This window comes from Passer domesticus, chromosome 5, assembly GCF_036417665.1.
Source record: "Passer domesticus isolate bPasDom1 chromosome 5, bPasDom1.hap1, whole genome shotgun sequence".
NCBI classification, from domain to species: domain Eukaryota; kingdom Metazoa; phylum Chordata; class Aves; order Passeriformes; family Passeridae; genus Passer; species Passer domesticus.
Genome location: NC_087478.1, coordinates 51,706,031 through 51,733,130, shown reverse-complemented (window position 1 = coordinate 51,733,130; position 27,100 = coordinate 51,706,031). Strand labels below are relative to the sequence as shown.

Sequence of the window (27,100 nt, the reverse complement as noted above, 5' to 3'; positions counted from 1 at the left end):
TAGTCTGTCTGCTCCATTTTCTGTTCTTCAGTGTGTTAAGCATTATATTGGTCCTTCACATGAAAGTGAAAACTCTCTATCTTAGCTAAGAGTACACAAGATTTACTAGAACTCCTGGCTTACCCAAATCGCTTGATCTGCCTTTGTATTGCCTCCCCAACTTCTCAGCTGTTCAGAGACACTGAATTTAAATGAAACCTAAATACCAAGTCACTATAATGTTTATGTGTAAAGATGAAGGTTGTGTGATTTCCCCCATCCCTTCCTTTCTGCAAATTCTTTGTTCAGTCAGTAACAGCATACTATTTAATTAGGGTTCCTTATTTGACTTCCAGGAAAGCTAGTGGATGTTCAATTTATGCTGCCTCTTGGCTAGTTTTTCAGGAATTTTCTTTTTTCTCCTGAAATAATTAAACATTCGTTACTGCCGTTGCCTCTGCTGAGAGAGTCGGCATTGCCAGCTTGCATATTCGCTATTGTTTTATCATCCACTGCACTTCCTGGAGAGTAGATTGCATCTAACATTCTTTTTTTGATTCTAAAAGTAATCCTGTAACAGCTTCCAATGTAGAATTTGGCTGTCATTGTCTTGAAATGCATTTTATTATATATCAAATGTACCCTAAGTGACAGAGCAAAGCTGTATTTCCATCTGGAATAAGGCAGAATACTTGAGCTTCTTGATCATCACTGATTCTAGCTATTGTTCTGATTAAAACAAGACTTTGCAGAATTTCTAAGCTGCACTCGTTGTCAGCATGGTCAAACCCACCAGGATGTTGCCCTTTGGACTGGTACTGGAAATGAAATGCAATCCTTAATTTCAATGCCATGGGTATAGTTGACAATTAATGTGTAACACAGTTCTATGTGTGGTGTTGCTCAGATACCCAGTCCTGCTGAATCTTTTTAATAGATAACCTGCTTTTAATTTTTCTTACAAGAGAGCAATGTAAGCTTTCTGCCTGCAGAGTTGTTTTGATGGACAGTGTCAGAGCTGCCACCTGTGTGTCTTTGGACATGTCAGATGTGCCAGGTCCTGTTGTGCTGCGGGGGAGCAATGGGACAAACAACGCTCAGGGCTCTGCCAGCATGGGATGCCCTCCTCCTTCAGGCAGGGCTTTTAAGTAATGTTCCACTTCTTGGAGATCAGTGTTTCAGCAAACAACTCCATTCAAACTAGTCGCTTGTTTTCCCTAGCAGGCACAAGGGAGATCTGCTGAGACCATGGAGGCAGACTTATTTCCCCCACTGGCCAGTGAAACAAGGAGTAAGACTGTTCAGCTGAACCCACCCTGGGGAGTTCAATCAGGATGTAAACAACTTCTATCCATTCTCCCAACAGTGGGAAAAGCAGAAGGCTATATGAATGAAAAGGACAATTTGAATTACAAGCAGATTCGTTTTAAGGTTCCAGTGTGGGCAGAATAAGAGAAACTACTTGCCCCTAAAAACAAATACAACTTGCATCTTTAGAAGGTATTTTGGTCTGGTAATTAGGTTTGTTTTTACATGTTACAAAAGATTATTAGATGTTGAAGGCTTTTATAAATTCTTTCCTGTGGTTGGCAGCAAGTTGGCAAAATCTTATTTTTATTATCTTTAGTAAGCTTAACAAATTCAGTTGTTAGAAATAATAGAAACAAAATATACTCCAAAAGTAATGGGCCGGATCTATCGTTGAACATTTTAGGTGGATTACACTGCTACAAGTGTCAGAAACAGCACATAAACATGAGGTTTCAGGTAGCAGTGAAGCTCAGTAACTTAAGTTCCTTCTCTTTGCTGTCATGTTTCAGGGAATATACTAAGACAGAAATATTCATTAAAATGCATGCAGTATATTAGTGCTGTAGAAATTCAAGATTGTTTTTGCTTCATAGTTTGCTCTGATATTTCCAACGTTAGTATTGCATCATTGTGCTGGTACATGAGAGTAGAACTGATACTATGAAACTGCAGAATGATGAGCAAGAGGTTAAAAGTTTTGATTATGTCCAACAAAAAAATTGTCTTACGCAGTCTTAATGTTAGATTATATACAGTACCTTATTTTTTACTTCAAAATCTTTAATGTATACTTGATTGCTTTATTAAAATTTTCCTCTCCCACAAAAAGGACAGGAAGTCTCCCCAGACAATAAATAAGAGTTTGACTTGTGTAAAGGAACCTACAGAACACAAAAATGAGTCTATTAACCATCATATATGAAAAAAATAAATTAGATAAATGTTACTTTAAAAAAAATACCATTTCAGTCATGAGTTAGCAACATGTTTACTACCTGTTTGCTGACTTATTTTAGTGTTGTTGCACAGATCAAAATCATCTTTATTTTAGATATTAGCCTTAGCTATGGTTCAGCTGAAACATTAGGTTGATGATTGATTCATTAACTGCTAATGAACTAACTAACTGAATATTGTTTCATTTTTGTTAGCTACAAACGATAATGTCTCATCAAGAAAGAGTGCCAAATCTGTGTCCAGATTGTCTTGGATATCTTAGAAATCTTTTTGTTTTCACTTATTCATTCTGAGAGTTAAAGAGCTGTGGCCTGGTGCTGCAGTTGCCACTTACAGAACTGCATCATACTGCAGGTACAGGAGCAACACATTTGTGAGATCAGCAACTCTGGTTTGTAAAGCCCATGAACCCTGTGGTGTTCCTACAGTTTGAAGACAGCCTAGAGTCACAGAATGTATGTTTTGGAGTACTTACTACATTTCTCGAACATTTATTTCAAAGGCAACCCACTGAAGGTCGATCCCGCGATGGTGGTTTACGTCTTGGAGAGATGGAACGGGATTGTTTGATAGGTTATGGAGCCAGCATGCTTTTGTTGGAGAGACTGATGATTTCAAGTGATGCCTTCGAAGTGGATGTTTGTGGCCAGTGCGGCTTGCTGGGGTATTCTGGATGGTAAGTTGCCAAGTGCCTCTGTGTAACAGAACCTTGCCCTTGGTTGCAGTGCTTCTCAGATTTAAGAGCTCACAGGCACCAATTAACAATCGCATGCACTTAAATTAAAAAGTTAAAAATTGTCATTTGGAAAACTGGTGACAGGGTATGGTTCTTTATTGTGGTCTAATTGAAATTAGGACTGAATTGAGTGTGTAGTCAATGGGGCAGGGATCTCTCCTGTTGTGGGGGCACAGGTGTTCTCTTCCACACCCAGGCTGTTCCCTTCAGTCTGTCTGCTGACCTTCCATCCCACCCTTGCAAGGGACTGCTAAGCACCCAATCCCATAGATCATCTGTATTTTGAAAAGGGGAGAACAGCAGTGTCAATGCTGGTTCTGCCAGCAGAAATGAGGATACTGGCTGGGCTAGTCACATCTTCCTGCTAGAATCCCCTGTTGAACCTGACAGGGCTGAAGAGTGAGAGTGGGCACAGAAGAATAGAAGAAAGCAATATCCCCTGCTTTCTTGTTCTCTAGCTATGGTGTTCATAATCCCATGCATTTGGTTTTCTTGGCTGTCCCCTTCCCAAATGCCTTTTGCTTTGTAATCCTGTGAAACAAGGAGTTTCTCCTCAAAGCATCAGGCGAGTGCATTGATCCCATGTTGGAGCTTGAGAGTCAAGTAGCTGCCTGTTTGGAAATTCAGTTGGCTTCTGCCTGAATGCCTTGTCTCTAGGAAACTTCTCTCTAGACTGGCTAATGTAATGATCTTGCTGGTTTACTCTGAGACTTAACACAGTACTGAGTTGGTCTCCTGAAAACAAACTGGTTTTTCATGTAGGGGAAGCATAAAACTAAATATCAAAGCTGTGTGGAACTCACCACATGTAGCACACTGGGTTTTGCTCTGTCTCTTCTCTCTAGCAATTTTGAGATGTTAGATTTAAAGTTGTCCTGTAGCATGCTGAAAATACCCACTATTATTGGAAGATAAACAGACTTCTCTTTATAGTCTTAGAGGTCTCTGAGGGAGATGTTTTGATTTGACCTGGTTTTGTTTTAGGCAAGCAGAAAACAGACTTGTGAGACCAATAGGAGTTTGAGGTACAATGTTCTTGCAAGCTTTGCAAAAACAGGTGACCTGAAATCCCATGACTAAGTGAAGAAAAAATAAATGGTGCAAGTTCAAGTTACAAGGTACTCTAATATTTATGTTGGGAAAGATAGAGAATTAAAAGGAGGAGGAGAAAGATTAATTTCTAAACCTCAAAAAAAAACCACAGGTGGAAACTTGTCATGTCTTGGATATCAGCATTAATTTATTGGGAGGGGCAGGAAATCGGATTTATTCACTTCAGTGTATCAAGAGTGATTTTTCCATGATGTAATGAAGTATGAAAGGAAGGTGTATTCTCAGTTTGTAGATGTGTAAAGGTGACAGCTACAGTTCTGCCCTTGGTCAGACCTTTCTTCTGAAACATGTAGCTTCTGGCCAGAAACCAAGCACCACCTTTGTCTGCTCACAGCAGCAGCCGCTCTGCTCCTCGGGAAGCAGATGTTCAGACAGAGGGGGGTAAACACATGTAATCCAGAGGAGAGATGAGCCCTTCTCTGGGCATCCTGAAATTGGTGATCTTCAGCTGGGCATGGTCCTGCTGGCTCTTGTGCCATAACCCTTTTTGAAAGTCCTCTTTTTCTTGAGGGTGTGTTCAGTGTATGTAAGAAGGGAGGCTTTTTTCTGAGCCAGGTCTCTAAAAACTACTGCTATGCAAATAACAAATGTAGGAAGTCGTGTGAAAGGAGGGACATGCCATAAGTCAAAGAACCAACCACTTCTAACTCTTTAAAGCATTGCCCTTAAAAAAATCTCACTTGCAGATGTAGCTCAATTGTTTTTTCAATAAGACCTTGACTTTCAGAGCAGTCCTTGAAGATTTTCAGTGTCCACAGGAAATGAAAGTACCTTGAAGAAAATTAGGAATTTGAACTTCAGAAGTAATACTACATTTTATTTTTAAGGTGTTGCTAATACAATTCAATTTTTTGAAGTTCGTAGCAAAGTTAAGTAACTCCTTAAATAATTGTGAAAGAAGTTACTGGCTCAGACAGAGCCAGACATTCTTGCAGTCTGATTCTATGAAAAGCTGTCTGATGTGTGAGAGTAATCAATAAGAGAGCTTCTGCTAAATTTTATACTGTCTACCAGTATCTGAGGTAAGTAGCCCTATAACGAGCATCACAGTAGAGACGAACTCATTAAGAGAAACTTCCAAATGGGCCTTTTCAGTGACTCAGGCATTAATAAGACATTGCTGCAAGAAACCTTTTAGAAACATTGTTTGTGGCTGGCATTAAGGGCACTTGACTTATGGAAGATGAGCCCTTCCTCTCAGACAAGGACTAGCCCCTGGGTACTTTTTTCTGCAAGATAGTAACAGCAGATCAGTGTTGGGGCCTGAACTGGTGTTTTCACAGGGGAGAAGGACTCTTGTAGCAATGACAGAATTTATCCCTGTAAAAAAAGTGGTTGAAACTTACTATGATTTACTGTGTTTATGCAGATTTTCCAGCTTAGCTGTTGCACAGGTGCTTAGGAGCAGAACTGCCCTGAATGCAATGAGCAAAATTTGATCCTTTTTTGATGATAACTTATTCTGATCTCTGTAGTATGTGCATTTTAAACTGTACATGAAAGTTTTATTTCTGGTCCAGATTCAGCCTTGAATGGTACAGTTGCCTTTTTCTGACCAGTTTAGTGTCAATTCTAATACTAAATGGTCCTTCATGTACTTGTTTCCATGATCTCTGTTTGATGGAGGTTTGTGCTTACTGCACTTCTCTGGGTGGTCCCCATCAAGTACAAAGCAGGCCCAGAATGGCATAGCTTTGAGCCTGGCTGCAGTGAGTAGTCTCTGCTCCTCAGTCCCTAGGAGGTGCTCATAGCAGAGAAGTTGTGTCCCTATAAATATGGACTAGGGGAGTAGTTATAAACCTGTCTTGACTGTGAGCCACATTCTGTACCATGGAAGCCTGTAGGAGTTTTGCTAATTCTTCCTTAATTGGATCTGCAGACTGTTACGACTTTATGGCAGAAATATAAATTTGAAACACAGGAACAAAAAAAAAAGGAGCTTTGTTAAACCATTAGGAAGTGCTGAGTCACTCTGTGTTCTCAAAGGAGTTGCTTTCTCAACTCTCCAAAACCAGAAAAATTAATATACAGGAGAATAAAGAAATAGGGAGGTTGGAAATTGATTTTTATAAGAAATATTTTCTATCACCACTGAATTGGAGTCTCAGTATTGTAAAGATGGCTGACTAGCCTATTTATTCCTTATATAGTCATGGTTATATCTATATGACAAAAAAATCCCTTTCTCTCTGAATTTTAAGATCATTAGAGCAAAGAGCACAAAGAGTATGTGTTAAAGCAATTTTACTGAGTTTCTATGTTGACTAAAGTTTAAAGATGTAAGATGAGAAGGGCCTCTTTTCTGGAAAGTGTAATGATTTGAGACATTATAGGGTGAAATTGCATATTAAAAACCTTCTTTCTTCCTGACTCTTTTTTTTGTGACATACATGTAGCACAGAAATTGGACCATTAACCATTTTTTCAGAAGCACTTTCCTTTCTGCCAGTATGCAGTGCTGAATTTGCTGACATTTATGTGAATGCTGAAGAAGCAGAAGTCAGTCCTGTTAGCTCCTGAGCATTGAGTGATTGCCCTCTTAGAAAAGTGCAGGTTTAACATTAAGCTCCTATTGATTTCTGTCAGATTATTTAAGGACTTTAAAGCTATGACTTAAGCACTAAAATGTGTCTCACGCATTTGGTGCTTCTAGGACTGTGGCCAGTGTTTAAATGCAGATGGATAAAACAACAGTGGCTGGTGGCAATTGGGTTTTTTCAGCAGAAGTTACTGACCAACTCTTAACTTTTTGTTTGTTTCCCTAGGTGCCACTACTGCAAATCTTCATGTCATGTGTCTTCCCTGCGCATACCTTATGCCTGTAAACTCTTATTCCAAGAACTGCAGTCCATGAACATCATACCTAGGCTCAAACTTGCTAAGTACAATGAATGAACAAGATGAAAAAGACGGCAAAAAAGTACCTTAAGGAATGAAATCAAAGTCCAGCATATCTAACTAGGAGTTGTTTTGGTCAACAGGAATAAACTCTAAAACCTGAGTGAAAGGAGGTGCAGTAGGAAATCTTTCTTACATATTCTCCTTGTTTTTAAGCTGTCAGTGAAATATACTGGGAGCAGTTCTGAAGCCCTGATTAGGCTTCATGAACAGGACATGTGGGAATTGAGGAATAAGGCCATGGTCCAGCAAAGCACTTGGATCACTTCTTGTGATCCCATGCTTGTGTTTGAAAAGGTCTTTGCTGGGTTAGGTCATAAGCAGAGCTAAATACACATCTTATTCATAGAGGTTAAAAATGTTTTCCAAACCATTGTAATAAATGTTTTAAATAATACTGGCTGAATATGTTGACAGTTGTGTAAGGATGGTAAAATGTCTAAACCATTTTCTCTTCCTAAAACAGTTCATTAAAGTGTTAAAATTTTCTAAAATACTGTCAGTGTTAGAGAAATGAAACTATTTTCTCAAGGGCTTGAGATCAGACATTTTGAGTGAGATTTCAACATGCAGGTGCATTTGTGTGCTGGCAGTGGTGTGCTTGTACAGATTATGCTGTCAACTAAATGTACGCAGTTTCCATGAAGTGTAGGGGAGGAGGTAACTGCATATGTAGCAAGTACAGGATACAGCACACATATATACATTCCATTCCTACTGAGGATAGCAGATCTGATAATACACTGGCTCAAAGTCCTGAAAAGACAGGCTGCAAACACTAGGTAATGATCATTACCTAGTGTGCTGTCATAGGACTCCAGAACTTTTTTAAAATATTAACATAGCCAAAACATTTTAAGAACAAGACCAAACCTATGAAGAACAACAAATCATTCACTGACAGTGGAGCAGGTTTGAATTACCTGAAAGGATTTAGAAAGCGAAGAGATGGATTTTTTTCATGAGGTCTAAGGCCTAGAACTAAAGCAGTGGATGAACTAAGAATCATTTAGTACTCTGAACTGACAAGCTCTTACTCAGAAAAGCATGCAGTTAACTTTTTAAGCAAAGGACTTCAACATGCATAGACTTCCTTCAGTGAAAAGCAGCACTCTGGGTCAGCGAGGATACAGAGCACTGCCTATGATGTAGGAGTCTTGAGATGCTCTTTGGCTCCTCATATGGCTGAACTTTGTGTGTTGGTCCTGACCATCCTGCTGATCCTGACACTGCTCATGCAGTTGTGTTGCTGTTGTTCTCTTAGCTCTGAGCTTAGATGATTATCAGCCTGAGTAGATTTCTTTTTAGCCTTCCACGAAATGCTTAAACTTAAATTTTGCATTTGGGCTTAAAAACCAAGCCTGAAGAAATGCATTCTACTTTCCTTCTCTTTTTTCCCCCCCATTTTTCTTGCAATTGGACTGGTGACAACACAGATGTCAACACAGCACAACTGGATTGGAAAAGCTCTTGAAGCACCTCTTCCAGGATCCAAACAGCTCAGGGTTATTTACAAAAGAGTTTTAAGAGAGTGAGTGACATCATCCACACTGGAGGAAGAGGTTAACCAGAAGCCTCAACCGAATGAATCAACCTCTCCTTTGGTGCCTGAGATGGCCCAGCTGCAGCTCAGGAGCACCAGCAGAGGGAGTGAGCCTCTAAGGCTACGGCTGCTGGGGGGCACCACGGAAACCTGCGGAGGACAAGGGTCCTTGCTCCCTAGTCCTCTCCCAGGTGGTCTCCTGGGTTGGGTGGTCAGAGCTGCAGGACATGAAAGACTAAGCAATGTGTGTATTGCACATGTGGAAATTGAAGCAGTAACAGCAGAGATGGACGAGGAACAGAGAATGTGCTCATGAGTAACCTCACTGAGAGAAAAGGTCTGTGTGCAGCCCTGAGGAGGAACCTTGCAGCTCATTCACCTCAAGCTGATGAAAGCATGGAGATTAATGGATTTTTGAGAGTGAAGGATATCCTGTAATAGCTGAGTTTTAGGAAGAAAGGAGCAGCCTTAAGAATGATAGATCCAGTAAAGTACAGAAACTAGACATGTCTGGCAGCATGTGAGGGTCACCCCTGTCAGCTGCTCTGGTGATACCTACATGGGCTGTGTTTGTACATCACTGCTGCCTGACCTAAGCCTGTGCCTACGCTGGAGGCTTAGAGTGCAGATCTGGGTTGAAACTCTGCCACTTATTTTTTTACGTCTCTAGGAGGCAGCCTATGTTCCATCATAATTGACACCTACAAGTAATCTCTTGGCAATGGAATAAACATTACAAAACCAGCAGCAAAAATAGAACAAACGGCTATGGATTCCTGGAATGTGGTTGGTCAAAGTGGCAATTCATTGAAGGAATCTTACTGTAGTCAGGAAAAATTATAATGCATGGACTGACGAAGTAAAATACAGAACCCCAGATCTGTCACATTACTTTCCCCTGGTGAGCCTCATCCTTGCAGCCGTTTGAATTATCTTCCCAGACCCCTCCCCCCTTTTTTATACTGTGTATGCCTTCAGGAAGAAAGTCTTATGTCAGCTCATGGCTGCACTGCTGGAGCTGGTATTGCCCAGATCAACCCTGCCATCACTGTAACTGCTGAATTAGACACTATATTCTGAACAACACCTGACAAAATTTGAAGGCTTTAGCTCTAAGAGCTGTAGCTAGAAAAGTACCATAAGGTTTCCATTCCATTGCAACTTCTTTATTCCTTGTATATAGTGCCCAGGTCTTGAGCATCAGTCCCAGCTGCAATGCCAGATGCAATCCATTTTCTGGTATGAGCTGGAGGTGTGTGCTGCTGTTGGAAAAGATACCTAACTCCATGTAGTATAAGTTATCACTTGCTTTGCAGATAAAGGCTTAAATGCTATGAATAATGTACATGTCCAGCCCTACTGTTTGGTTGTGAGAAACAGAATGAAGCCAGGGCTGAGCTGCTGAGTGCTATGGGGTAGAGAGCAAAGCACAGGGCTTCTGGCCAGTTCTGAAGCTGAGAGCAAAACAGGTCACTAGTTCAGAGTTCAGAGAAACAGCTTCACTTCAAAACTTTTACAAAACTCTTACAGGTATTTAATTTTTTTAAGGTAAATATATCCAAACATAGAAATAAGAAGACCAAACTGTAAAGGAAAATGAAACCAGACTGGCCAATTTTGGCATTCAAAGAGGATGTATTATGAAATAAAGGCATACTGAGATGTAATAATTTTAAGATGAAAGTAAAGGAAGGGCTTCCACTATGCACAATTGGTTTTGTTTGTAATGCCCATATCTCGTTAAAAGTTTTCCTTACAAAGAAGCTTCAGTGTGCAGCAAAGAGAGCTTTTTAATTTGTTGGAGTCCTTATTTCTTCCTTAAACAGGGAGGAAAACCATTGAAAATCATAGACTCATGATGATGAGAAATTACTGTGTCTTTTCTCATGTTTTCTAATGGTAAATAGAAAAATATCTGTGGTTTATAGCAAAATTGGAGTACGTCATAATTAAAAACCTATAAAGACTGAAGAGTATTTCACTGGTTAGCGGTAACAAATGGCAGACTAATGAAAAGTGCTGTGCACCTGACATGGATTTGCAAGCCCTGCTCAGACCACCTGTAAAGCCTGACAGTAACTGGTGTCACACAGCTGGCAAAATGATACTAGAGGGGCTAAAATTGTGTCTGTACTTTGCCCCAAGGCTCTTGAGGATGAGGATGGCCCTAGTGAGTGGGAGCATAAGCCTTGAAACAAGGTCTCCAGCTTGCAGCCCTCCCACAGGAGCCCTCCTCAGCCGTGTCTCAGCACAAGCACCTCTGGAGCTGTGGCAGGGACTGGCTTAGCACTGCTGAGAGCCCCTCCAGCCGGCCTCTCCTCCCATTGGAGCTGAGGATTGTTTTACAGCCCTTTGCCATTTCAGCAGGGCCATGGGGCACTTGATGAATTCCCTCCTCTGAAGAGGACGTGACTTGCCCAGGGCCACAGAAATACTGTGCCAGAACTGGGATCAGGGCTCCACAGTCCCCAGGTGCCAGACACGTGCTTGCCTTAAAACTGAGCACTTCATCAAACCATAAAATCCAGCCAGATGGTGACTCTTTGCTGTTTTCTGGACCAGTGCTGGGAGGCTTAACGTGTGCAAGGCACGGTGAGGATCCGGATTCCAGTTTCTGTGTCTAAGGCTCAGAAGCCCAGAAATGGACCCATGTTTCAGACCTAAATGCTGCTAGGAACTTGAACATGTTTGAACTGAGTTCTGACTTCAGTCCATCCTTCTCATGAAATATTTTCATCTCAGCATGGGCTCATCAGTTTCAGTGGAGGAAGGGGGTTCCTTTCTTTGGGAAGGGGTACAAAGGTGCAAGAGTAAGAACAATTACTTTCGTCAATCTTACTCTGCCCTGGATATGTGGCCCCAGTCAGACTGTGTGCTGTCAGGTAGTGAAGACTGCATGAATCAGTTTTGCCTCTCTGCAATCATTTAAGAACTCACCATATGAACCTGGGAGGCAAATACAGCCCCTCTGCCTTCCTTACATATGAACATACGTCCCAGAACACCGGAACTCTCAGTTAAACTCTCCAAACCTAGGTCAGAGCTAATACAGGGAATTTTTGAAGTTGGCTTTTTTTTTTTAAAGCAGTCTATATGGCTTTATTCTTTCTGTCTCAAAATCAACAGCAAAATTTTTTGTTTTCTACCCAGCAAATGGACTTAGGCCTTTGTTCCACCTTCCAAAAAATTTTTCCAAGCTCATGAGCTACCCATTGCTCTTTGCATCTCGCTGCTGGGAAAAAAACAACTGTCTATTTCTCCTAACTGCAGTTACCCGTTTATTTGTGTGTTTCCTGAGGCAGGTAACTGTGAGGTGGTTCCAGTGACTACCTATTTTTTCCAGTAACTTCGTTGTGCATGTCCTTATCCCCTCCTCCCAGTCAGTATAAAAACAGCATGTTAGATCCAAATCAAAAGCAATTCCCTGCTGCTAACTGCAGCAGAGCCTTTGTCTTTCACTAGCCTGAGTTTTGGGGAGCTCCTTGACCTATGCATATGCTTTACCATTCCAGACTGTTGTTATTGTCTACTTGACAATAAAAGATTATAAACTCAAGAACTAAGAAAGAAATTGGTGTGCTTAACAACAAAGTTCTAATTTCTTGCTAAAATTATGTTCTAATAATGGAAACAGTTTTCCCCTGAACTCCTGGTGAATTGGAAACTTAAAACTCTGCATTCAAGCCTCCCCCTGCCAGTCAGAGGCAGGCACTGAAGGTAATTCTCTGTGCTCCAGGCAGATCAAAAGAAGCTCATTATCAGTCGATCATCTAAAAGGATATGACAGCTTCACATCCAGTTGTTCGGCAGCTGAGATGCAGTCTGGAATGGATCTTTTCTGTGTCTGTTGTCTGTAATAGCTTTTAGGGCTGGCTCTTCTTCCAACACACAGTACAAATCCTCTGGTAACTAGTACCAGCCACACACAACAAAAGCCAGCTAAATCTGGTGTAAGCTCGGAAATCGATGACTGCTTGCCCTTTGCTCAAACTCAAGTCAGCAAGTGTCTGCTGAGTGTTCTGGTCAGCAGCCCTGGGGGCAGTGGTTCTTCTCAACTCCTACAGATGCTGATACTATCCAGGAGAGTGAATTCCCTTCCTCCACGTAGACTGACCGGTGACGAGTGTGAACCAGATATTTCCACTGGTCTCTTCTGGCAACACTGTCACTGCACTACTTTATAAACAGAAGAGAGCTTGGGCTGAGCAAAATTCCTTTCACAGACATTAATAAGAGAAGATCATCTAAGGCTGACTCTGCTCATCTTCAACAAAACTTGGCTTCAGAAATGTCTACAGTTACAGCGTGCCAGCTGCAATTCATGTTACTTTTCTTTCCAGCTAAAAGGAAGGTGCCTCCTGCCCCGTGCATGTGCAATCCATCATTTGCATGCCTCTGCTCTTCTGCTCGTTTTCTCCCAGATACCTACATATGTGTCTGCCCTAGCCACTTTCTCGTGGTGCTTGTGTCAATTAAAGGCTTTTGAAGGAATTGGTGCACTTGTTTACCTAGGCAGCCTTTTGATGTGCCTCTCCCAGTGCCTGCATCTGTCAGCATCATGTTCCCCAAGCACAGACAGAGTTGATTTCAGAAGTCATCTGTCAGCTTACTCCATATCCTGTCCTTCACCTATACATATAGCTTCCTCAGGGGTGTTTATATATGTAAAATAAAGATAACATTTCCTGTTCTGGTAATAAAGATGAGGAAGTGGGAAAGAGAAGCCAGTACAGAAACAAGATCCTTCTCTGTTTCTTCCATGGGATTTGCCCAGAAGATGAAGATAGCAGAAACAGGAATGGAGCTGGGAAGGAAGGTTGACAGAAGCATGGGTTCATACTGAGAGGAGGAGGCTGCTGGCTCAGGCAAGAAAATATGGAACCACTCACAGACTGCAGGCCACTGCTAAAATAATGAAGTGTCACTGTGTGTTTGGCTGTTGCCAGCAATCTTACAGCCTCCACAAAGATACATCAGGTCCAGAAGGATCCCCTGAGTCACTGAACTCAGATCCCTGGTATTGCAAAGAGCCATCCTGTGTAACTCCTTTTACAAGCAATTCCCATCCCTTCCTAAAACTAAAGCAGGCTGGTGTCCCTGGGAATCTATGGGAAAACTTCAGTATAACTTCAGCCTAAAGTTGCCTTTAAGTAGAATTAGCTAAATTAATATATAACAGTTTATATTTTATTCTTGGTTCCTCTGCCAGTAGTTTTGTTGAAAATGCTTTTGGATTTTTTCCCCAAAATATTTGTTAGAGTTCACTACAGATGCTCAGAGTGTAGTACCAACATAAGGAGCTTTTTATGTCAAAAAAGGTGTGGTCACAGCCTACTGGCACAGACAGCTGTAGAGTAAATGAGTCCTACAAATGTGTTTTCCTGAAAGATCTCAAAACACCTGGATGGTAAGTTGATACAAACTGTCATACTTCCACTCTGCCTCTGTTTTGCTACACCATCAAAAGAAACTCATTATCTGTTGGTCACCTAAATTGGTATGTCAGCTTTGCATCCAGTTATTCAGCAGCTTGGAATGTGTCTTCTCTTCTCTTGATGATCTCGCTCTCCCTTCCTGCACCAACAAAAGTTTGTATTCTTTCTTGAATAAAGGTGGTACTCTTTTCACAATAGCAGCAGAATCCCTCTCCACTAAAAATGCATCATCTGATGCAGTGTAGGGTTAATCTCCATATATCTTATGGCTTGTGGATGATCTGCATAGGCAAGAACTTGGTGTGAAAATTCCCAGTTGTATACTTATTGCATCCTTGCTGAGACCTGCTCACTGTAGTAAATAAAAAACTGTAGCTAGTGACTTGCAGTGCTTCCATCTGAAAACTGCCAGCCTGCAGCACAGGAGATGTGCTGTGCTTTCCGAAGAATAAAGTACTTTAATGAGTGTCCTATGCAATATCCAGAAGTGTGAGATTCTGTTTAAATAGGTAAGCAAAACCCAAACAAGAAACGATAGTGGAGCTATGAAGTACACTGGGGTGACCTGAGACACTTGAGGGGGGATTAGGTAAGCCGGAAGGCAACTGCATTGACATATTCCACAAGAATGTGGGGACAGGAACTAACCTGGAGAGGTAGGGAGTAAACACATTGCAGCAGGTACTTCTGGTCTAACAAAAGTGCTGCTGCTGATCCTGCGTATGCATCATCCTCCACAGAGAACGCACACCTTTGCATCCTGTCAAAGAACAGCCCAAGCCTCTGGACATCCAGGCTGTGCTAAATCCCATCCTTCTCATCGCCCCCTGAAAGAACATGTCCCTATCTTCACAAAACCTGTATTTTCATTTTGCTTATCTCTGAAATACCAGCAACCCGAACGCATCTCTGAAGCTTTACACCGGTGAAGGTGAAATTTCTACAGGTGCAGGGTGCCTGTGACGGGTGCCCTGCGGCTGCCGCGGCAGGAGTTGCACATTTCCAGAAGCCAGGCCCCTGCCACGGCAGGAGTTGCACATTTCCAGAAGCCAGGCCCCTGCCTTCGGGCACCTCCCCGGCCGTGGAACGACGGATGGCGAGTGCCCGCGGGCTTGTGCCGGCCAGGGCTGGGCGCCTCGGCCCCGGGGCTGCCCCGGGCTGTGACCGCCGCTGGCAGCCGTGGGCCCCCAGGTAGCTGCCCGCGAGCAGGCCGTGCCGGCGGCGCCTCCTGGGTTTTAAAGATAACGCGCGTTTCAAAACCCTTTGAAGAACGGGCCCTGCTCTGAGACAAAAATGTCCCCGGGGTTTTTGGGGAGCTTCTGCCCCTGCACGGGGCCCGGGGCTCTCCTGAAAAGAGCAGGCTGACCCCCAGGAGCCCTCACCCACGGCCTCCCCTCAGGGCTTGCATCATCCACGGTAAAGCCCTGGGGGACAGGAAGGTGGGGGAAAACCCCTTAAAAGGTGGGGGGATCTCACTGTTTTGGCGGTGACAATCAAAACCCCCCGCACGGCCCGCAGGGGCGTTTGGCGGCGGGGCTGAGGGCGAGGCGGCCGGGCCAGACCCGCGGTGTCCGGGCAGCGCCCAGAGGCCGCGGCGGGGGCATGGGTCTGGCCGGGCAGGGCCGGGCGGCAGCAGGAGCCGCCGGGGAGGCGGTGACACAGAGCCGGCCGTGCCCGCCTCGTGGGGTCCCGCTGCGGTGAGCACCGGGGGCTGCGGGGAACGGAGAGATGCAAGTTCCCCGTCGGGATTGCCATGGCCGTCGGAAAGGAGCAGAGCCCCTGCGCTGGGTTGGAGTTGTTTTTGGTGGGGTAGAGGGCAGCGGGAGGAGAAGCATCAGCCACCCGGGCCTCGCTCCCGCCTCGCCAGCCACATCCCGCGGCGGGCAGAGCAGGTCGGCGTCCCTGCCGCCACCGCGAGGGCTGCTCCGCCGGCTGCGCACTCGATTTTGCACTGTCTCTCTCCGGATTATTTTTGCTTGGTGCACACTGGGGGCTCCCCACGCCAAAGCCCGGCCTGTGGGGGTGCGCAGCCGCCGCCCCAGTGCCCGCCCGGGCCGAGGTGCCCGCCGGCTCCCCCGCCGCCGGCCCGCCTGGGGATGCGAAGGCACCGCGGAGCTTCCTCTTTAGCAACCTCGCCGCTTGTTTTGCTGTGTGCAGTTGGTGGTTTTGTTGGTTTTTTTCCCCCGACGGGGAGAGGGAAGGGGGGTAGTCTGGGTGTAGGGAGGGGAGAGGGGGAGAAGAGTGGAAAACGTTGGCTCTGTCCATGGTCAAAGTAATTCAGCTATAATCCCCCTTTCTCTTCCTCTCCTGGAGCTCTATTCATATTCTAATCACAGCTTTTCCTTCCCTAAACCAGCCACTTTTATCAGAGCCCTAGCTTTGCACTTTTACTTCCACTTCCAGCACATACAACCGCATGCAGAATAAGCAACTTTTTCCAACCTCTGTCCTGCCCCACTCTCCCCCGCAATCCTTTAACCCGAAAAAGGATTCTCGCATCCTCGGACTAAAGTTGGGAGGCAACATCAGTTCGAAAATGTACCCGTTTAGTCCTTCAATTCTCTTGGCAATCGGGATCTCCCACCCCCCTGCTTTCCGCCCGGTCCCATGGAAAGCTCTCCGGGTCAGCCGCTGCCAGACGAGCGGGCGGCGAGCGGCCCCCAGCCCGCCTTGCTCTCTCTCCCTGAGGCCCGGGGAGACGCGCCGGAGTCCCTGCTGCAGGTCTGCATGCCAGCGTCGCTTGCAGCAGAGATACTGGCAACTTCTCTTTATTCTCACACCCCCCTTTCCTACCCACACACATCGCCCTCTTTTTTTTTTCTTTTTTTTTTTTTCTTTTTTTCTCTAATAAACTAAGCTTACAAGATATCTGGGAAGCTGTGCAGCTTCCAATGCCATGTGCCCGCGAAGGCTCCTAACCCAGAGCCCACCGGGAGGAGGAGGAGGAGGAGGGGAGCTCGGCCGCGCTGCACGCACACCCGGCAGCCCCAAAGAGCACAACCCCAAACCTACTGCCCGTTTGAAGATCTAAGCCAATTTTGATCTCGGTCTGTAATGAGCCAAGGACCTTGGGTGGGGGTTGGGGGAGGGAAAGGAGGAGTGGAAAGACCGCTGGAACTTTAAATAAGAAAAACGTTTCTAATGCTCTAATAGAAGAGGGAAGTCGAAGTGTTGGGATTGCGTAGATCTAAGGCCCCCCTTTTTGGAGGAAAGCTTTTCTTATTCAAAACAGCATCACAATGGGCTTCACATTGAGCCTTGCCACATCCCCATCTGAGTAGCAGCCATTCATCAGGCTGGCTGGCCTATCAATGACATTTCTCCCATCAGGGCTTCTATAAAATGATGCTTTTTCCCATGAAACATCCGCAAACATTTTGACGGGTCTGGCTTTGCCCCGCTGGATTACGGAGTGTCCCTCTCTCCCGCTCTACACCCCCCCTCCCCAACTATCTGCCTCTGTCCTCTCTCCCCACCCCCTCGCCGCCACCCAGCTCCCTCTCCCCCGCGCATCTCTGAGATAGGGGCTCTGCACACCCCGGGACCTTGGGGCTCCCGTCCCGTCCATGGGAAGAGCATGCATTGCGGGTTGCTGGAGGAACCCGATATGGATTCCACAGGTAAGCCCTCCCCGCAGGCAGCGGGCTCCTTTCGCCCCTCAGGAAGGACTTTTCAACTTGACCGTGGCGGCGGGGGCAGCGCGGCGGCAGCGGGGGGAGCCGCCCCGGCCTCGCAGGCAAATGAGCCCGGGCGTGTGCGGGGAGCGGGGTGCGGGGCCGCGGAGGGGGAGCTCTCGCTCCCGGGCTGCAGGAGCCCTGTGGTTCCACTCGCAGATACGACGGAGCAGAGAGTGGTTTTTTTTTTTCCTTTCTTTTTTCTTTTTTTTTTTTTTTTTCTTTTTTTGCTATTCATCATAGGCTGCCGGCCAGCAAACTAATTACTTCTCCGCTTCTAGTTTTAGGCGCTCACTTAGGTTAGAGCAGCAACGAGGCGAGAAAACAGTTTGGGCGAGAAAACTAGGTTTACTAGGGAAGGGGGTTGGTGGGTTAGGGCAAACCCAGCACCGAGGTCATCCTGTCCCGCGGGTAAAGTCGGTGCTGGGCCGATTCGGAGGGAAGGAAGTTTGGGCAAGGGCAGGGCTGGGTCTCTCCCCGCACCTCCAAAAGATGCCCTGGCCGGTCCTGTAACCGGGCGGGAGAACGGCGGCCGAAGTACCACCAGCGGGCGCCGCCAGCGGCAAGGAGCCCGGCGGGAGGGGACAGGGACGGCTGCAGAGGCGAGGCCGCCCGCCCCGAGGGCCGCAGCCCGCGCTCCGCCACCCGACGGCCGCCTCTGCCCCGGCCCAGCCTGGCCCGGCCCGGGGCGGCGGCGGGGGACGTGGGGCAGGCCCCAGGCCTAGGTCTTGCCGCTGTCAGCCGGCAGCCCCCCGAAACGACGGCCCCTGCCCTCCCGGCCCCGGCCCGCGGTTCCCACCCGCCGCAGCCCCCGGGCTTCCGCGTGCCGAGGAGGGCGGGCGGCCGCCACAGTCACCTCTGAAAATTTCATTTATTTTATTAGCACAGGAGAACACCCCCTCCCTCTCCCCTCCCTCCCTGCCTGCCCGCCCAGGCGGACAGCCCGCAAGTTAGGTAGGGCTCAGCCCGGGACGGCCCTCCCGCTCCTGATCCATCCCGTCCCTCCGGCAGCCGCTGCGCCGGCTGTGACCGCCGTGCCCGGCGGCGAGGTGGCCGCGGAGCTGAGCTGCCCCAGCCCCGCAGAGCGGTCGCGTCCCCTCCGCGCCTCCCCGACGGCCTCGGGGCAGCGTTCCGCCGCTCCCTCGGGGCCTCGCCGCTCCGTCCCGGCTCCTCCGGGGCTGCCGGCGCTGTGCGGTGAAGCTGGTGTGGGTGGAGACGGGGCAAGGGGCCACAGGGAGAGGCAGTCCCGCTTCGGAACCGCTTCGCTCCGTGCCGCCACAAACCTGCGAAGGTCTTTCTCATCCCTGGTTCCCAAGGCGGCCGATGGGCGCTTTGAAACATTTAAATACTGATTAAAAACAAGGAGAAAAAAGAGAGAAGGGGAGGGGTGTTGCCGACCCGGCTGTTCCGGCAGCGGTCCCGGCGCGGGGCGCTCGATGCACCGGGTAGGCTCGGCCCCCGCCCGCCACCGGCCACACCAGCCGGGTAAAACTGGGCCACTGTACTGCTGGGTCCCCGGGACAAAACCCAGGCGGGCTGGTCAGGGGAGAGTGTGTTCGGCGGGGAAGGAATCGTTGAGTTCGGAACACAGCGTGCTCAGGAGCTAAGAGGGTGCTAGAGAAAGTTCTCCTGCTGTCCGGCGGCACTGCCGAGGCGGGGTTAAGGGGACTGCCGGCAACATCTCGTTGTCGAGACGAACGGGTCTTTAGGGAAAGAAAAAAAACAAACCTAACAAAAAAAGCCCCGCATTTTCTGTCCCTCCTTTAAGAATTGTCTGTTCTCCGGCTTAGCCTCCCTACTATTCGTTTCCTAATTTAAGTTAGGTTGTAATAAGTGGCAGCATGATTGATTAAGATAATATTAATCAAAAAACACTTTAGTCTTGCTAAGCAGATGGCAAGAAAAGTGGAGCTTTGCAGTTGTCTCATTCAGACACCTTAACCTCCCTTTCACAGGACTTAATCCAATTAGCTTTTCTCCTGAGTTTCAGTTGTTATGTAAAGATCCTTTTGCATTGTGGAGAAATATGGCTTCATTGAAAAAAATCAGTCATGTTTTAATTCATCTTCAACAGATTTTCCCTAAACCACCGGGATTAAAAAAAAAAAAAATCACCCGCGATTCTAATTTTAAGGTAGGGGAACGGTTTGGTTCCTTCACCTTCCCCCAGCAGTGCCCTGTGCTTCCATCGAGTTTAGCTCCCGTTCCTCTAACCTGTAGAGTCACCCGTGGGGGCTGTCACCAAGGCCAAAGGGCTTTCTGGCTGCCTGGGCTCCCGGAGAGCCCCAGCCCCAGGAGTCCGGCGGGACAGCGGCAGCGCAGCGCAGCAGCGCCGGCCCCGAGGTGCAGCCCCGGCGCGGCGGCGCTGGGCGAGCAGCGCCCTCGGGGCTCTCCCGCGGCCGCGGACACACAGCAGGGCCCCTCTCGCTGGGTCTGTCCTATGTTCCATCGCATGGTTTTCCCGCCGCCTTTAACCCCGTCAGGCGGCCGCCCGTCCGCGGGCGCAGTTTCTCAAGCTCGTAACTCCCCCGAGCCGGGCCAGGAGCCGTCGAGCCGCCGCCGGACTCCGCCGCCCCTTGGCTGTGGGGCACGAAGGGGTCATTCCGGGAGGCTGCATCCGGCTTCTGGGGCTTGCCCTGCGCTCGGCTCGGCCCTCACCTCGCAGCCCCACCGGCACCGGAGAGCTCCGTGCCCGCAAGCTGCCTGGGGACCGGGGACAGCGGCGCCGCGCCCCGACTCACCCCGGAGCAGCCGGGGCTGGCAGGAGGGCGGCGGCGGCCCGGGTGCTCCGGGCCAGCGCCCGCGGCTCCCGAGGGGCGGCTGGGGCGGGCGCGGGAAGCTTTGCGGGCGATCTGGAGCGCTCGTAGAGGCTTTCCTCAGGCGCAGCCCCCCCTAGTGACATCGGCAAGGTGAGTGCGGAGCGCTGCCCGCGGGCACAGCCTCGCCCCGCAGGAGCCGTCCCACGCAGAGGATGCCGCCCGCTCGGGGACGCGGCGCGCCGTGGGTTTCCCGGGGCGCTGCCAAACCCCCTGGCCCGCGGAAGCCCCGCCGCGCCGCTCAGGGAGCAGGAGCCCAAGGAAACAAGCGCATCTTGGAGCGCAACTTTCCTGCACAGCTCAGTAAATAACCCTCCTTTTTTTCAGTGTTGGAGCCCGGCAAAACCTCCGCTGGTTTTCAGGCGCTAGATGGATGAGATCCTTGGGACTTGAAGCTGAGACTTAGGAGCTGATCCAAAGCCCATTAAAATGAACAGAAATCCTTTCAGTGCCGTCAAGGACATGGGGATTAGGCCCTTAAAGTAGTTTGTTTGAACCACGAAAAGCTGCTTCCACTGCCCGGGTTGAAAACTTTGTGTCAGTGGCCAGATTTCAGTCTTCTTATCAACACAGACAGGTGTTGCGGCAGAGGTGGGTGACCTTTGCTACGAGCTTGCCATTTAAAAAGGATCTAGCATATTAAGCATTGATTGAAGAGAATTAATGGCTTTCATATCCTGGTTCAATTAATGAAATCACCAGTATTGATACTAAATACTTGAATGCTAGCTGGGAATAGAGCTGTGACATTTCAGAATGTATGTATGATGCTAAAGTGTGTGATCCTAGGTCCTGATTTGTTTAGTCCAAACAAATGGTTGATTTTGCTTCTGAAAACTGTTTGCTTTGCTTATTGCAACACAGTAAAGAGGAAATTTGCTATTGGCTTTTTCCCCTTACTTTCCTGGAGTACTTTTTATACTTTTTTATTCCAATAAGGAAAAAAAAAATCTTTATTGTTTTAGAATATGTGTTTGTAAAGGCTCTAACCTGCTGACCAGTTAGGATGATCCAATGATTCTTTTGAATCCTAAATTGGATATGATATGGAGATGCAGAAGAAATATCATTGGTCTGTTATATAGTTGAACCTGAGTATTTGTCCTCTGTGATTTTGTATCTTCTAAGATTTTGCAAATTAAAGAAATGGAGCAAAGAAACAAAACACAACAAGTGTTTTCTGTGAGCTGCAGAGTTTGTGTGGGCAGTAGGGCCCAATTCCTGGCATGTCCCTCTGCCTTCAGCAGCGGCAGCAGAACAAGGATCTAAACCCAGGTCCTGTCGCTGGATCAGATCTTCATTCCTGAGGAGGTTTTAATAACTTTGTAAAATCTGTCAGGATTTTTTAGAGGTTTTGAAATGTGATTAAAATTACCTTGACCTAAGAAGCTCATCTTTTAAGCCTGACTCAGAGAAAAGAATGATTTTATGATTTGTCTGCTAATGAATTAATTCTAAAATTTTTAGGGAGAGGCAATTGTGGTATTTTTCACTGCTCTGTAATATTTACCTGCAGTAAAAGTCTTTAAAAGGATGGAAAGAAAAAAGAACTAAAACAAGGTTTTGCATAAGAATAGCCATGGAACTGTAGGAAACTTTCATTTATTTTAGTTGCAGTTTACAGTTTACAGTCCTCAAGATTTTATTTGAGTGTAATACTCATTACAAAAGAGACTCAAGATTCTGACAGATAAAATTTTCTGGTGCGGACTGTAAAGAAAGCTGTAGCCTGAACTGGTTTATTTCAGGTGCACCTTTACTATAGTGAACATATATTGAGCAAAAGACCTTCTCAAATAGAGAAGGGACCATTTTGTGCTAAGATACTGCTTCAGCCGTCCCACAGAAAGTCATCAGAAGGGTATCCTCCTTCCATCAGGGTTGCCTTTAGAAAATAAGGCAAATTTTCATCCAGCAATGCAGGCAAGGAAGAGGGTTAGTGTAGCTGTAGAATCTGCAGTGTCTCTGAATGTAAACACCTTTGCATTTTGCTAGCTTAATTTTCAGCTGGTTTGCAAGTTAGGACAGTCATAAAGAGGTGCATCCTCTGGAATACTATTTCCAAACATAAGTTTTTGGTATAGCAAACTAAAAATCAAACCATAGGATCACTGAAATCTGCTTGTGGATGAAATGTTAGTACCTCTTCAGATAAGACTTTTGAAGAGGTGTCCTTATATACAGCTGGGGCTTGATTGTTCATAACAATGTCTTGAGAGCAGTGGTGGGCTGTTGTGCAACTAATGCAAATATAAGGTCAGCCCGTTGGGGATACTTGATGTGACTTTGGAGTCCAAATAATTAGCTCAAAATTCTGTGAGTGCTGAGGTTTGTGAATTTCCCGAGTTCACGCTCTTGTCTGTTTCCCTGCATCTGAGCTGGACTTTCTGTTTGTTTCATTGTGTGTGAAAATGAATACCCGGTACGATCCCACCCTGCTGGAGCCCAGCATCCCGGCAGCTGAGGGGATTTGGTTGCTGACATACTGGTGAGGAAGATGGATAGCGTAAAGGATATTTGATGGCTGAGTCATCCTATGGATAGCAAGTGTAGGTAGGAAAAGTATGTGGTGATGATTAAGCCAGTGGAGGCTTGTGTGGGTTTTTTAGGATATCTGGACCACTGGCACATTTACTCACCTCTTTAAGATCATGTAGAATTGTACATATGTGCCAGGAGCTTTCTGGGAACTTTTAACACTAATACAATTTGCTGTTAGAGATGGGTCCTGATCCCGCAGTGGCTCCACAAGGGAAAAACCTGTTGAAGTCCATGTGTGTGCCTGAGAGAGGGCAGATGCCCAGGGTTAACATGTAATGATCCCTCCCCACAGCTGGGAATGTGTAGCAACTTAATTGTAGCTATTTTACGTGCATAACTAGTGGTACTGGCCTGTCTTCATTTACATTTATCTTTCTCTCAGGAGATTATTAGTAAGAGTAGTTTATTAGCTATGAAATAAATACTAGTCAGTGTTAGAAATTATGCGTAAAGTCAGCATCAGGGTCTTTCTTGCTTGCTGCAAGAGCTGTCTGTGTATAAACACATGGAGGATTAAATGCTTTTGACCGTTCTTCCCTTTATGATAAATTTGAAATCAGGAAAAAGTAGAGAGGGTTAAACAGAGCCTTGGTTCTCTCTGCACTCTGTAAGAGAAGGCTCATTTACGGCTTAATTTGCCTCAAGTCTGAAATGTGAAAGGTGGGGTGCAGTGCTGTCTTGTTTCCTTCACTTCAGCTACAGTTAAGCACTTTGTTTTCTTTAATTGGTAATTGAACTTAATTTCTCTGAGATGGAAGTTGTTACAGGAATCAAGGAGTTGATTCAAAGCTGTGAATTATGTGTTTACAATTAATTAGCAGCTTATGCTGAGCATTTTTATTCAGGATACCAAATATTATCATAAGAGCAAACAATATATTTCAGATAGCTGGAATATTCTCTGAATGACTGATTTCCTGAAACTTGCAGCCCTGGGAATTAGAGGCATTCATTTCAGAGTAGTTGGCTGGGGACAAATTCTAGGTTTTCATCTGTTCTCCAGACTGGCTGTAGTCACAGTCTGATGCTGCGATCATCACTCTGACAGACTGCGTGCTGGAGCTTTGGGCACTCATGAACCCCACGGCAGGGACTGAAACAATTAAAACCACAAAATTCTCTTCTCTAGGGGCTTTAATTTCCTTGCTGAGATCGTATCTAGAAAAAAACCTGATATTTGCCTGGAAGAAAGGACTTCAAGTTTCAAGTGTTAGAAATTACCATTTTCGGTGGGTTTTTTTCTGTGGTTTTTTTTTTTGTTGTTTTTTTTTTTTTTTTTTTAATTAAAGAATACTGTTGCTAGAAGTATAAATACTTGTTGTCATTCATCTTCTCTTTCCTCTCTTTTTAAACTTCCACTCCTTAGAATTATACTATCAGACTCCTGTTTCTTCAGCTTCTACTTGGGGCAAGACTTACAGATGTTCATGTTAAGGCAGGTAAAATTCATTAAACGAAAAATGTCTTATACACAAATACAAGTTTGCAAATGAGATCCACAGGTCAACAAAGAAAAAAAAAAGGAGCTTTCTGTTCTTGTATAGGTCTGTATGTTGAGATCTAGCTTGTGCTATACTTGTAAAGCAATAAAATACCAGAAATGCAGTGACAAAGGAAATTTAAAAGTATTGAAAAAAGCAAAAAGTAGAGGTACCACTAAATACAATGTTAGAAGGGCTAGCACACTTTTTTTTTTCTCCCTTCTAGAATCCTTTTAACTGATAAACTATTTCATGAGTGTTTAAACTACCTCAGCTGCAGCTGAGGAAGGGAAATATGGAGGGAGAGCCCAGTTTCTTAGTGGGGTCTGGTGAGTGCTTGTCTGGTGCTGGCTGGAATCATCTGTGTTTCAGAGCCGGCGCCCCCATGGTGACAGCAATGCACACCTGATTCAAATGACCCCACGGAACATCCTTTTTACAACTAAGGACACTTCAGCACTCTATGCTGCAAAAAACCATCAGCTGTGTTAGAGGCCAAGCAGGAAGGGCTGTATGTTTTCCAAATACTTTAGAATCTCGCTGAAACAGACCATTTGTTGAATAAAATTCATGGATGGTAGTAGAAGGTAGACAAAACCTTACCCTTCAAAGGGGAAAAAAATTCCTCAACAACCTGACTTGTGTTGTTCCCACCCTCATCTGACATTCAGTTTAAACACAAGCCTGTGGCAGGATGTCCTAATTAAGCACATGAGTACTTAATGCCCTTAGCTTCCATGTACTCTACTTCTGGCTGTTGCTATCTCTGATTCTCAGAGAAAAGTAAAATCCTTCCTGCTCCTTTACTCCTTAAAAAGGTAAGCAAAAGGGGAAACAAAAACTCTTGGCTGATCCTTAAAGTGACAGTGGTCTGATAGACACCATAAAAAAATATATGGAGTGGGGCAGTATAAAAGTGGAGTCCTGGGCCCCAGGTGCTGTGTTTCAGGGTACGGCAGACCTGTGCTGCCCTGTGATGAGGGATACCTGCTCCTGCAGTGGCTGTTCCTGGCTCCACAGGCTCGTGTGGTGGTGGAGGGACTCACCCACCCCTCAGCACAGCCCTTCAGCTCCAGCTCTCTGTGTGCCAGACCAGGCTAAGCAGCAGGATAGAGATTTGCTGGCTAACAAGCTTGGCACCCCAGGGCCAGCAGGAAAGGAGCTGTGCCCAGTGCTGCATGTGAGACAGAGGTCTCACTGGGGACAACGTGATGAAAGAGCCAGAGCAGGAATTCTCGGCAGGACAGGTCTGAAATGTGCACCTTGTGCAAGTAAAAGGCTGCTTCTTTTGGGCCTCTTGGGGTTAAGGGTAGAATGAGCTATGTTTTTTGTTATCAAGGGAAATTTGGCCTTATGAGAGGCATAACGTAAATTACACATTTGCTAAATGGTGTGTTGTGTTTCCACACCAGCCTCTGTCACAGCTTGGCCTCCTGGGTGTTCACTGTGTGACAGCAGAATGTGTTAACTCAGAGGAGGAGCGCTGAAGAGACTTCCAAGGTCCATGGCAGAACAAGGCAGCTGCCAGGTGGGATTCACTCCGTGCCCTGTGCAGGCTGAAAGCAGGGACTGTTCCCTGCTCTGCTCCTCTGTAAACTGTGCCTGTGCTTCCTTTTCCCCAAGCAGTGGCAGTAGCACATCCCACTGGTTGGACTGCCTGGCTAGCACAGGTTTTCCCGAGCTGGGACTCACATTCCTATCCTAAATGTAGAGTCACAGGGACAATACTGGTGCAGGGGCCCCTCTAATGCAAACATTTTTTGAAAATGAGTTGTGGTAGGGGCAGCAAATGGCCTCCATTGTAATGAGGTTGGGAGAAGTGGGGAGGACTGCATTTACAGAGCAGTTTAATCACATGGATGGAGCAGCGTGTTCACCTCTCCTCCTTGCTGGGTCATTTCCACTTTGAGCTCTGTAAACAGACCATCTATTGAGCAGTTAGTATTCAGTGCTGAATATTCAATACTAGACTCTTGTTTTGGTGAGTCTTGGGCAAAAAAAGAAGTAGGAAAGAAGACTTCTCTTTTTTCTCATGTTCCCTCCCTGAGTTTGCTTTGCATATTGTTCAGAGGAGACTGGAGTCTTCTCAGAAGAGCCAGGCTCCAAGTTTTAAAAGCACTGGTCTACTTTCATAGTACTTTGTAAAGGAAGGGAAGACAGTTTGGAAGGAATTAAATTCATACAAGGTTTACAAATCTGTAAATCTAGGCACATTGGGACTTAGCAAAGACTTTTTGTCAACCATATTTAGACTGTAAAGCTTGCAGCATGAAATGCTAGTTCTGTATACACAAATTAGTTCTGAGGGGTACCAGTCTTTGGGGGGGGGATGTTATGATGATTTATTAATGTCCTCTCTGATCATTTTGGTAGGCAGATACTCTCTGTGTTCATTCTGAGAGCAATAGCATTCATTTGTTTCTGTCTGGTGTGTCATATTTACCACCAAATGGTTGTGAATGATGTGATGGCAGCATCCTTTGACAGTAATGAGCAACAGATAGATTTGGAGTAGATATCCATAAAGGAAGGAAAAGGGGTCACCATCTGAGTCAATGTAGCCTCTCTATATTTTAGTTCACACTCTTTTTCAGTCAAATGATTGTCTCTTTCCTA

The 27,100-nt window shown here is 46.1% G+C and overlaps 2 protein-coding genes across 5 annotated transcripts in view; both read left to right on the top strand.

The window, feature by feature from the left end:
* POLR3B (RNA polymerase III subunit B) overlaps nt 1–7,263 on the top strand; it is a 70,035-nt gene extending 62,772 nt beyond the window's left edge. For both annotated transcript variants that reach the window (XM_064420438.1, XM_064420439.1), the window contains exons 27-28: nt 2,750–2,923; nt 6,862–7,263. In XM_064420438.1, coding sequence (XP_064276508.1) covers nt 2,750–2,923; nt 6,862–6,991 — 304 coding nt within the window. In that variant the 3' untranslated portion in view covers nt 6,992–7,263. The remainder of the gene's footprint in view (nt 1–2,749; nt 2,924–6,861) is intronic.
* Nucleotides 7,264–17,184: 9,921 nt separating this feature from the next.
* RFX4 (regulatory factor X4) overlaps nt 17,185–27,100 on the top strand; it is an 86,924-nt gene continuing 77,008 nt past the window's right edge. For 2 of the 3 annotated variants that reach the window (XM_064420427.1, XM_064420432.1), the window contains exon 1: nt 17,191–17,592. In XM_064420427.1, coding sequence (XP_064276497.1) covers nt 17,550–17,592 — 43 coding nt within the window. In that variant the 5' untranslated portion in view covers nt 17,191–17,549. Of the gene's footprint in view, nt 17,593–27,100 lie in introns of all 3 variants that reach the window. The other variant, XM_064420428.1, reaches the window with a different exon arrangement.